At 37.2% G+C, this 12500-nt stretch overlaps 2 protein-coding genes across 3 annotated transcripts in view; one reads left to right on the top strand and one right to left on the bottom strand.

The window, feature by feature from the left end:
- LOC144957197 (cadherin-5-like) overlaps window positions 1-12500 on the top strand; it is a 71688-nt gene that overhangs the window by 40434 nt on the left and 18754 nt on the right. For both annotated transcript variants that reach the window (XM_078888250.1, XM_078888251.1), the window contains one exon: window positions 1541-1710. In XM_078888250.1, the coding sequence (XP_078744376.1) occupies window positions 1541-1710 (170 nt within the window). The remainder of the gene's footprint in view (window positions 1-1540; window positions 1711-12500) is intronic.
- Window positions 8389-12500, bottom strand: part of LOC144957198 (mediator of RNA polymerase II transcription subunit 30-like) — an 11180-nt gene continuing 7068 nt past the window's right edge. The window contains exon 5 of the mRNA XM_078888252.1: window positions 8389-11511. Within this exon, the coding sequence (XP_078744378.1) occupies window positions 11410-11511 (102 nt within the window). The 3' untranslated portion in view covers window positions 8389-11409. The remainder of the gene's footprint in view (window positions 11512-12500) is intronic.

Raw genomic sequence — 12500 nt, 5'->3', positions numbered from 1 at the left:
CGATGAGACAATATGAGTAAAGAGCCTTTTCCAAGGACTCAGCTATGCGCCGAGCGCAAGGCTCAAACCCAGGACCGTCCGGTCCGAAAGCGAGTGTCATACCACAAGAACACACAAGGATAGCTAACATTGTCTCAAAACGGTATTATGTTGGGATGAATACTAGCATTAAGATGAATTACCAATAGTTGTGCGGCTATGTGGTCTTGTGGTATAACACTTGCTTTCGGATCAGAAGGTCCTGGGTTCGAGTTCGAGTCTCGCTCGGCGCATAGTTGAGTCCCTCGAATAGGCTCTTTACTCACATTCACTTTCTCTCACCGCATTCAGGTGTAAAATGAGTACCTAGTCGTTAACAGCGTTGTCCTGTCTGAAAACAAATTATAATATCGACTAACAGACGTCATCTCTCGTTCTACGTGTGATGTGTTGCTTCGGCCAAGGACCCTTTGTAAAGCGCTTTGAGCACGGAAAGTGGATTATCCGCTATATATAAAAAAGCTCAACGCGCAAACTCATATATTGTGGCCCATTGTCTCATAACGGTATTATGTTAGGATAAATAAGATCTTCGCTCGGCGCATAGTTGAGTCCTTGGAAAAGGCTCTTTACTCACATTCTCTCACCGTCACGTCGTCTGGTGTATTTACTTCGAGTCGAGGGAGGTAATTTGAAATGTGTTCCTCAAGGATTTTTTTTTTTTTGGGGGGGGGGGGGGGAAGAGCAGCAGCATGACATGGCTCAGCGGTATATTGCAAAGGTCATAATTTCATATATATATATATATATATATATATATATATATATATATATATATATATATATATATATATCGTCTCAGTTGTCCGAAATAATATCCTTCTCATACAATTTAATTTACATAATATATCACTTACCTCCACAAAATGGTATTATGTAGGAGATGCCCCCCCCCCCAAAAAAAAAAACAAAAACAAAAACAAACCAAAGATGCAAGGGGGTAAGGGGGGGGGGGGATTTATAACTAAAATGACCAGAAATGTGAAAGTAAAATACAAAATCAAACTAAACTATTGCTCTTTTCTGTCTTTCATTTTATTTATTTATTTTTTTACAATTAAAGAGATATTTTCATGTTCCTGAGTGAAAATAAAAAAAATACATGTGATAGAAATCTCAATCTTTTGTATCTAATGCATTCCGATATGTTATTCCCGTGTTGGGGCAGTCGGTCATGCTATGATATACAGGTTTTAACCCTATCCTTACCACCTATTGGAAAATCGTCTCATTTGCTACGATTCAATCGTCACTTTTCTCATCCTGATTTCATTTCTTTTTGCTATAGCTATAAAAACTTGACATTCTGTAATAGAGTTCATTTTGTCGAACAATATTATGTATAGAATGTGCTTGTTGCTTTTTTGTTTGAGTAAGAAATGTCTATTTTTGTGTTGGGTGGAGTGAAGTTTGGGGAAAATTCTGAAAATGGCTGGTAAGGAGAGGGTTAAAGCTTTGAAGTTCATTGTTACAAAAGTCAAATCCATATGACCTTCCACAGAACCAGAGATCGGTTTGCAGCCCGGGGATAAAGGTCAAGGACCCCGAGAACGACTCCTTCAAAATCAACCTGCAAACCGGAAAGACGCCAGTCCACAAGAACTTCCGGTACGATTTCAACAAGGATCAGCTATCATTTGCCGTTTATTATGACGTCGACAATGGGGTCAAGTAAGTACAAAAACAAACAAACATCCTACACGTCATAGATGAGTCATTCTTACAAAGTAGCAGCAGCTTCGAATGACGTCACACGACTATATTATGATGACCTAATTTAATTTTAGGTTGTAACTGGATTCAATAGTCTGATGTCACGTCGCTCAGCAACGGCGGCCATCGTGGTTCTATACAAAGAAAATCGGCACTTTTTATTCTTCCTGCTGGCTAGAACGTTTCATATGTCTTGTAATCAGAATGTAGACCTGCCGTTCATACCGATTAATCGGTATCATACCGATTTGCAAGACCTTTTTTTTCGTATTTACCGATTTCCCGATTTACTTGCCGATCGTACCGATTTCCCGATCTGCATGCCGATCGTACCGATTTCACCAAGTGACCAAGGGCCCGCAGCCCTCCACCCCTCTCTTTTACGTTTACTTTGTGCTTTACGTTGCACGTTAAAATTTTCAAGTCTCGTGAACTTTGACCCGTCCCGCGATACCTCGATAGATCACATGACGTAGCGAGCCTCTTTGTGATGCCCTCACACAGATAGAATAATAATAATAATAATAATAATAATACACATTTATATAGCGCTCATTCTCGTGTAAAACACAAGCTCTGGGCACTTTACAATATAAATATCAATTTTAAGTGAAAAAAAAAACAAAAACAAAAAAAAAAAAAAAAAAAACAACAATAATAATTCATAGCCAAAACAAGGATTCATATAGAGTCAAGAAAAAAAAATACAATAAAAAAGTGTCTTGAGATTCTTTTTAAAAGTAGGTAAAGACTTGCACTCCCTCAGACCACGTGGCAGTTCATTCCAAATCTTGGGGCCGAAACAAGCAAACGATCTATCACCAAATTTTGTTCTTGATCTTTTTTCCGAAATTTTCGTTTGGTCATTACATGATCTTAAAGTGTAATTTTTCAAATTTACACATGACCACGTGATCTGTGAGATATGCCGGTCCTATACCAACCAAACACTTATAAACAAGACACGCTGCTTTGTAATATGTGCGCTTTTCAATGGGCAACCAATGGAGAGATGCCAACAAAGGGGTTGCATGATCAAATTTTTTTTTTTGCCAAAAACTAATCTTGCTGCACTGTTTTGCAGCAGTTGTAATTGTTTAATAGAAGCCTGAGGCAAGTTGACAAGCAGCGAGTTACAATAATCTAGTTTCGAAAAAATGAGGGAAACAACCAATGTTTTACATGTTCCAATTGCAATATACTGACGGATCGAACTGATTTTCTTCAATTGAAAGTATAAAGATTTACAGAGAGCAGAAATGTGAGCTGACATTTTCATTTCTGAATCAAAATAGACACCCAAATTTTTCACAGTCTTTGAAACTTTGATCTTTTCACCCCCAATCAACACCTCAAGACCATCATTCACCTTCAACTGCCCTCTATTTCCCACAATCATCACTTCTGTTTTTGACTCATTCATTTTCAACTTGTTTGCATCCATCCACTCTTTCACATCCGTCACACATTCTTCCACACGTTTCACAATATTTTCGAGATTTTTAGTTTTATCAGTAGCATAAAGTTGCGTATCATCTGCATAGAGATGATAGCGCAGCCCATGACCAGTGATGACATTAGATAATGGAGAAGTATACAAAACAAAAAGAATTGGACCCAAAACAGAGCCTTGAGGAACACCAAAAGACAATGTATGTTGACGAGAAAGTTGATCTAAAATCATAATCTGTTGCTTTCTGCCATCTAAATAAGATTCAAACCACTGCAAGACAGTCCCAGACAAGCCAAAAGTTATATTAAGTCGTTTAATGAGAATACCGTGATCAATAGTATCAAACGCCGCCGAAAGGTCTAACAATGTCAGAAGAGAAACAGAACCTTTATCTAAAACATCAAGCAAATCTCTCGCAACACAGCACAGAGCAGTTTCTGTGCTGTGGTAAGAACGATAAGCTGACTGAAATTTTTCCCATAGATTGTTTTCATGGAGATGTTGTGAAAGACGTCTGAGTACAACTTTTTCAAGGATTTTAGAAAGAAATGGCAGATTTGAGACGGGACGGTAGTTACTAAGGTCATTTACATCGAGATTTTGCTTTTTTATGAGAGGCTTTACAATTGCATGTTTATAGATATCTGGGACTTGTCCTGAGATAAGTGACTGATTTATAATATGAGTTATGCAAGGTATCAATTCAGGAAGACATAATTTCAAAATATTAGTTGGTAAAGGATCTAAATCACATGACTTCGAGGAAGATGAAAAAATTATTTTAGAAATCTCTTCTTCAGTTGTTTCTTTAAAACAAGAGAATCCCTGTGAACCCGAAAAAGGGTGGAAATTTATATCTTCATTTTGCACGAGGTCCAAATTGTTCCGAATTTTCGATATTTTTCCCGAAAAGAAATCTGAAAATGCATCCGGCTGCTTTTCTACCGGGATATTAGTGGGTAGACACATGCCCTTTTCTTCCCCTAAAAGTTCCTTTGAAACAGAGAAAAATTCCTTAGTGTCCCTCACTGATGACAGTTTCGTGTTGTAATAGTTTCTTTTTGCTTTTTTGCAGGTGGTTTTATACTTATGCTTTTTTGCTATATATATCAGCCGGTCAATCTCAAGGCCCGATTTTCTCCACGATGCCTCTGCATTCCTTTTTTCCCTTTTGGCAGTTTTTTCACTCTGGTTATACCACGGAGACGGTTTCGTGGAATTTATTGTTCTAGTTGTCTTTGGCGCATGCCTGTCGATAACGTTGCGCAGTACCTCGTCCGTTTTCTGTGCTGATGGTATATCCATTCTTCCTAGTTCCTCTGACAGATTGTTTTTGAAGGAACTAATGTCTATTCTTTTAGTATCCCTAGACAATATCTTGACTTTCTAGAAAACACACACGGCGCGTTATTTAGTTTTCATTTCCTTTGTGAAGCGACAGCGAGCTGTACTGGTAAACCACCGCGGTCCCTGGCTTCTGACTCGTTACCAAGTGCCGCCATCTTTAAATAAGTTAGTAGTCCGATTGCCAGATTGGCGTTGTGCGTGCCATTTTGGGTGTTGGGGAAAAATAAGGGGGGGGGGGGGGGGGGGGGGGGGAGGTTGTGACGCTTTGGTTAGTTTGAGTGACAAGTGTCAAATTGTCAGAATTAGGTGAGTAGCCCAACCATTGGATAATTTTACGTCTCATACTGATTTTTTTCCCCAGATACTGATTTTTTTACAATGTCATACTGATTTCCTTTTTCGTGAAGTGGCAGGTCTCAGAATGTGTAAAAGTCAAAACATGATCAGATTTATAATGTTCTTTCCCCTCTGGATACGCTTTTATGCTTGTCGTAGAAATATTTCATACGGGCGCCCGCCATTTTTCCGATAGTTTAGAGCTAGTTACTAAGTTCAGTTACTAAGTTACCATGCGTCATTACGAGGGAAGTGACGTCACGACTGTTGAAGCGTATTGCATTTAGTACTTTTTTAAAAATATTAAATTCTGTTATATCCATTTTCGTAGATTGAGATCAGGAAACAAGACAGGGTCTATTCTAGTGTCACCGATAAAACACCGTTTTGGGACGCTGGGTCACAGACTGTATCCATCTTTTGTCCTTCTTAATGATTTTTTTAATACAGCAAGCCAGGGCCTTATTCATAGTATGATAAGACAACTAGTGTGAGAAAAACAACCGATTCCATTGGGATTACGAAACTAGAGGATATAATGCGTGTATCTTGTCTGATGAACTATCTACCCATAGGGAATGAGATTAGGGGAAGAGTAGCGTCTCTTGATTGGAACGTCACCTTACAGAGAGAACGTCAAAAAGGTTTTGCGCATGCGTCTCTCTCGTCCTCGCTTTCGGTGAAGTGTCTCATTGTAGCCATCGTTATGTTGTAGCCTGATACTGAAATCCAAAAGGACTGGCAGTTTGACGTCATTATATGGTTTATGCACCGCCGAGTGAGTTGTCGTTAGTAGAGCTCATGGAAACAAGTTATTTCATTGGTTGAACTATTGAATACAACTCACGATTTGTTTTCTTTTGTAGCAAAAGACTGGCCATTTGACGTCATTTTTTGGTCGGTATCAGGCCATAACTTTACGAAGGCCACGGTCTCATGCCGCACAACCAACATGACGTTCTCTCTCTAATAACTTTTCCGCTCATGACTGCCAATAAAGGGACGCTACTCTTCCGCTAATCTCATTCCCTATATTATTCCTTCGTGGAATTCCTAGGCATGGCCGATGTCTTATGATGTCGTGGCGGAAGGGCATGAAAATATAATATAATATGATAATCTCGTGTTTCCGATATGAAAACCTTTCGGCATGCTGGATCACACATATCCATTTGGGTTCGGTTTGTTTTTTTGGTGTCTTCTAATGAGATCTTTATGGAAAGCCGCGAGCTTCAAAGAGTCCGTTAATAAGAACATGAAAAAAAAGACGACATCAAAAATCTCGTGTGGGCGACAGACATAATCTAAATGTTGCTGCTCGAAGCTCGAAGAAATAAATAGTAATGTGAAATTGAATGTAAGCTTCAATTTAATTACAAAAAACAGATCAAGTGAACGTTTCGGGTTTCCCCTTTATCAATTAAACAGGATGAATGGAATACTACAGATGAATGAGATAATGTGGTAGTGGTGTAGTTCAGATGAATCTTAACTACGCCACTACCACATTATCTCATTCATCTGTAGTGTTTCATTCATCCTGTTTTGTTGATAAAGGGGAAATCCGAAACGTTCATTTGATCTTTTTTGTAATTAAATTGAAGCTTACATTCAATTGCATAATTATTATTTATTTGTGGGCGACATAATACTGTTTCCGGACGCTGGGTCACGTATATCCATTTTAATTTGTCTTTTGTGTGTGTATTTGTGTGTGTGTGTGTGTGTGTGTGTGTGTGTGTGTGTGTGTTTGCTTCTTAACCAGTTAACCGTACTTTGAAAAATTTCATCTTTAAAAATTTGGCCAGAAAACTCGTCCTTCAAAAATCGATCGATTTAAATGAGCCTCATATTCGCAAAAACTCTCAAACCTGGAACTTTATAAGGAAGACTTCGCGACGTCCCAGGTTTGAGAGTTTTCGGCAAGGTGAGAGTCATTTAAATCGTTAGATATTTAGGGACGATTTTTCAACTGACTAATACTCTTCAACAGTCGTGACGTCACTTCCTTCCTTATGACGCGTGGTGACTTAGTAAAACTGGCTCTAAACTATCGGGACAATGGCGGACGCCCGTATGAAATATTTCCCCGGCGAGCATAAAAGCGTATCCAGAGGGGGAAAAAAAACAACATAAATTTGATCATGTTTTGACTTTTACACATTCTGATCACAAGACATATTAAAAGGGAATGAACAGTTCTTGCCAGTATGAAGAATAAAAAGTAATGATTCTCTTTGTTTAGAGCCAATATCGCCGCTGTTGCTGGGCGATGTGACATCAGACTATTGAATCGAATTAAGGATGTATTTCCAGCAAGCCGCGAGCTTCAAAGATTCCATCATTGGGAACGCGAAAGACGTCAGTTCGAATCTTGTGTGGCTCCGTGGGGTTTTCATTAAGTGACGAACATCGTCCAGAACTTTCATTCAGCGACAAAATGGATGGAATCACCAAAAAAAGAAAGAAAAAAAAAAACACACCAATACAAAACAAACAAAAAAAACATGAATTTTGTGTAAATAGGACTCAAAATAATAATAATAATAATAATAATAATAATAATAATAATAATAATAATAATAATAAGAAGAAGAAGAAGAAGAAGAAGAAGAAGAAGAATGATAATGATGATGATGATAATAATGATACTAATAGTAATAATAATATTATTATTATTATTAATAATAATAATAATAATAATAATAATAATAATAATAATAATAATAATAATAATAATAATAATAATAATAATAATGATAATAATAATAATAATAATAATAATAATAATAATAATAATAATAATAATAACAACAATAATGAAGCATTTATAAAGCGTACCATTCCACCCAAAATATTACAACATGTAAAGTGGTGCTAATGGCTGGGGACCAGATGTAAAATGTTTTGAGCACATTTAGTGTACATTGGGCTATATAAATGCTCACTTTATTTTATTTATTTAACCCTCCCTTACCACCCATAGGAAAATCGTCACATTCGTTACGATGCAACCAACAATTTTCTTATTCTGATTTCATTTCGTTTTAGTTATAGCTATAAAAACCCAACACTGTGGTGCAGAGCTCATTTTTTCTGAACAAAATATAGAATGTACTCGTTGCTAATTTATTCGAAAAATTGGTTGAGTATGAAGATTTGGGTAAAATTCTGAAAATAGCTGGTAAGGTTAGAGTTAACATGCCCTAACCAACAAAAGGACAGTATCTGGGCTGACCAAGATCCAGCCAGTTTTGCCAAAATCGACACATATAGTTTTTTCATTCATAACTCTTTAATTCATCTAACATTAAATAATAGCTAATGATATATTGCCAGGACAAACCAAGTAATCTCATTCCAAGACAAAGACAGAAAGCAAATAGGAAAAAAAGCTATAAGGGGATAGAAGACACAGTAAGTGCCAGCCACAGGGATGCCATGAACCCCACCCAGTTTGAAGGTTACCCAAGAGAAATAAATACAAAAACCATGGATAAGAACAATAAAAATCCCATATTATTTATTTTCACTGATATAATACAAAGTATTGTAAAAAAAAAAAGAAGAAAAATGTGTAGTTATGTTTCCATTTCATTTTATTTACAAATGAATGTCGAATAATTTTTTTTTTTAAAAAGAGAAAATGCAACACAGCTTTTGATTTCAAAACACAGTGGAATACCCATAAACTCACTCTTACAGTCGATGCAACTTAAAGTCAATACCTCAACGTAGAGGTCTCAAATTTTCTGCTCATTGTGTTCCAATCATAATAATACACTCAAATTCTAACAACAACAACAACAACAAAACTCGACCTTCAAAGCTGTGGAGCTAGAGTTTATTCCTGTTTCTATTTAGCGTGAAATAGATAATAACAAGTTCTTGCTACCCCTGGGACAGGACACTACTCTATCCACCAAATGTCTAACAGACCCAGCTAGCCAATCACTTCTTGGTGAATTCGGGGGTCAGAAAAATATATAAACTTCACCTGGATCTGTCGCTTTCTGCGTGAAGCAAGCACTCTACCTACTGGGCCATCAGGACACCCAAACTTAAACAAACTTATCTAAAAATTCAATGTTGATTATGACCATCCCCGTCACAACACCATTTTGAGATTATAGATCACAAATTTGAACCTCATTAATTGTCCCAAAAAAAAAAAGACAGACGTCCAAACAAACGGGAGGAGAAAGAGAGAACTATTCACACACAAATAAATCCCAAGGCATGGCGACCAAATTATAAATTGTTGTGGTAAATAATAGATTCATTGAAATTGATAACTAATTTCTCAAAGTACGGTGTGGTGGTGGCGGTGGTAAAACATACAAACTAAAACGTTAATGGATAAATAAATTAAAAAGAAAAAAATAAGAAGGATGAAAGGATAGTCAAGGGATGCTACTCATTCAATCTTACTTCAATGACTATATTTAATGAGTTATCTCCCTTATATCACCCACAAAAAAAAAAAAAAAATTTAAAAACCCCAAAAAACTGGCCAATTCAAGAAATCAACCAACAAAATCTGACTACTAAATTTCATCATGGGTGAAATCCTTACAGGTTAATGAATCGAGAATGGGCGCGTTTTATCCTACAGTAGTGTGTCACCACTCTAACAGAGACAAAACAGGGTGGGGCTTTGCAGTGTGGGTTTGCGAGGTCATCTGTGACATTAGAAAGGCTGGGGGCATAGTTAGACAATAACAGTAGTGTGGAGAGACTGAGTGATATCTTTTGTTTTGATATTGACAACTGTGCATTGTGACAAAGACAGAAAAAACTAAGAGGGAAACTGTTGCAATTGTAGACAGAAGACTCAACTTTGGTTAATCACAACTTTGACTGATCGAAACATTTTAGCCGCTCCCAATGTGATGCTTGTTTGTTTTGTTTTGTTTTTAAGGGTTTTACGGCGCTTGCAACACATTTAGGTTATATCAGATCCAGTAAAAAGGAAGAAAATGGGATAGTTAAAAGTTCTAGAATTACAATTAAAGCACCAAAGAAAAAGTAAGACAAAGGGGAACTAGAAACAAATAGGGAACAGATGTAGATTCCAAGAGCATACCACCAATGTACTTAGTTTGAGATCACCTATAAGTCTCATCCGGACGCAAGCACAAAATGCAACAAAGAGGAATACACTCAAATGCTTACATTATACATTAAAAATAACAAATATAATAATACATAACAGAGAGATGATTTACAAGGAAAAAAATATCATCTCCCAAAACACTAACTATGCATTTGACTGTTTCCCTCCCAGCCAGGACTCCAACCAGGGCCAGGACAAAACCAAGTAATCTCATTCCAAAACAAAGACAGAAAGCATGTTGGCAAACAGATATAAGGGGATAGAAGACATGGTATGTACCTCCCTGCCCGCTATGGGACAATGTGATGCGATTGTCCAGTGTGGACTGTAATGTTTGATTACAACAATCAAAACGTGGAATTATTTGCCAGTGATCATCAAAGAACACAAAACACAATAAGGCTATGGAATTCTCTTCCTCATTACTTAATAGAGGTTGATATTTCAGTTGGTAGAGAACTCGTTTCACATCGTAAGGAACTAAGATCGATCCTTTCGACGTCTATTTAATAATAATAATGGTATAGATTTATAGTGCGCCAAACATCCCTTCATCAGGAGGGCTCTGGGCGCATAAAATAGATTAACTTAATCATTAAGCCCTAACACAGTACACGAACAACGCTAATTATACACATAATCAAAAGAAAGCCTGTCGGAATAAGAATGTCTTCAATCGACGCTTGAATTCCTCTAGTGAAGCCGAAGAACGTATCTCTAGTGGTAGTAAATTCCACAACCTTGGACCAGAATGCTGAAAGGCGCGTTCACTCGACACCCCTGTCAACCAAGCAGTGATTGGGTAGCTGGGTCTGTTAGATCCGGTAGAAAAGACTTTGCAATAGACTAGAGCCCTATTATTATAGTATGCCGAATTCCAGCACGCTGTGCAATACAGTAGGCTGGAGCTGAATGACCAAATGTTATCAAAAGATTAACTCATTCAACCCTAACACCGACTATATCTGTAGTTTACCCGGGGTTACTTTTACCCCATGCCTATTTATCACATTTTTATGAGACAAATTATAGACGTAGTATCAAAGCTAATGTTTGTAGTTTTTACAGGTCACTGGTAGTTGAATAAAACTATCCATGTTCATGCTCATTTTTAATACATTTTTTCCAATTTTGAAAAGGAGCAAAAATCTCTAGGGTTGAGTGAGTTAAGTCGTTACCTCCCATGATCATCGAATTTTGGAACACTCGAATGTTGACACGCTTTTTGGATTCTCTCGAATCTAGCAAGCACAGTAGCTTTGTCTTTGTCTTTCTCCAAGATTATATGCACATATTGTCTTTAATTGTATTTCCAAAGCACGGTTAGTGAGTAGAATTCGCTCTCTATCTATCCCTCTACTCGATAAACCTGGAAAGAAGGGCAACCATCTACGTCTTGTAACTTTCACAATGTTTTCCTCATGGTGATCATGGTGTTGATTTCCCAAATAATGGACCGAATGCTGTCTACAATCTCCTTCAACTCCTGGTTCTTTAACCTCACTTGCTGCATGGAGAAAAGACAAAATAAATAAATAAATAAATAAATAAATAAATAGATTCAACAAAATAAAAGAATTAAAATAACCAAAAACGCATTTTTAAACTAAATTAATTAAACTCACCCGAAGTAGAAGAAAAAATGGATTAATTTAAAATAACTAAAAAAAATAAAAATAAAAAACACTCCCAAAAACTACCAAAATGTGCAACAATGTAGGTTTGTGCTATGACACTTGTCTTTAGACCGGAATGTTCACAGTTCGAGTCCTGCTCGAAGCAGCATAGAGTTGATTTCTTTGACTCTTTACTCACATTCTCTGTGTGTCTTTTTAAAAAAAAAACTTACTGAACTGCATAAATGTATTGAAAATGGGCAACTCTGTTAAAAGATATAGTATCCAGGCTTGCTGATTCCGGAAAGAAAAAAATGACGGAACTTTTAGGAAAACACATCGACTGCCACCTATCTGAACTTTGAACTCCAGTGGAAAGACATGGCAACTTTTTCTTTCCCCCCCATTCAACAGTGCGGCTATGTGGTCTAGTGGTATGACACTCGCTTTCTGATCGGAAGGTCCTGGGCTCGAGCCTCGCGCTCTGCGCATAGTTGAGTCCTTGGAAAAGGCTCTTTACTCACATTCTCTCACCGTACTCCGGTGCAAAATGAGTACCTGGCCGTTAACAGCGTTGTCTTTGTCAGAAAAATTGTAATATCGCCTAACAGGCGTCATGTCCCGTCCTACATGTTAAATGTTGCTGTTGACCAGGGACCCCTTGTAAAGCGCTTTGAGCACATTTAGTGGATATTGCGCTATAAAACGCTAAATTTAATTTTTAATCAGGTAATTGGGAAACATACATGGGGTTTCAGCAAGCTACTGAATTCCATAAATAAATAATAATGTGAATTTGAATGTAAGCTCGGGTTTCCCCTTTATCAACAAAACAGGATGAATGAAACACTACAGATGAATGAGATGATGTGGAAGTGGC

This window comes from Berghia stephanieae, chromosome 11 (genome assembly GCF_034508935.2).
Source record: "Berghia stephanieae isolate SIO BIC M18660-M18661 chromosome 11, UCSD_Bste_1.3, whole genome shotgun sequence".
Classification (NCBI taxonomy): Eukaryota; Metazoa; Mollusca; class Gastropoda; order Nudibranchia; family Aeolidiidae; genus Berghia; species Berghia stephanieae.
Note: the sequence above shows the minus strand (reverse complement) of the source record. Positions and strands in the feature narration are given on the sequence as shown.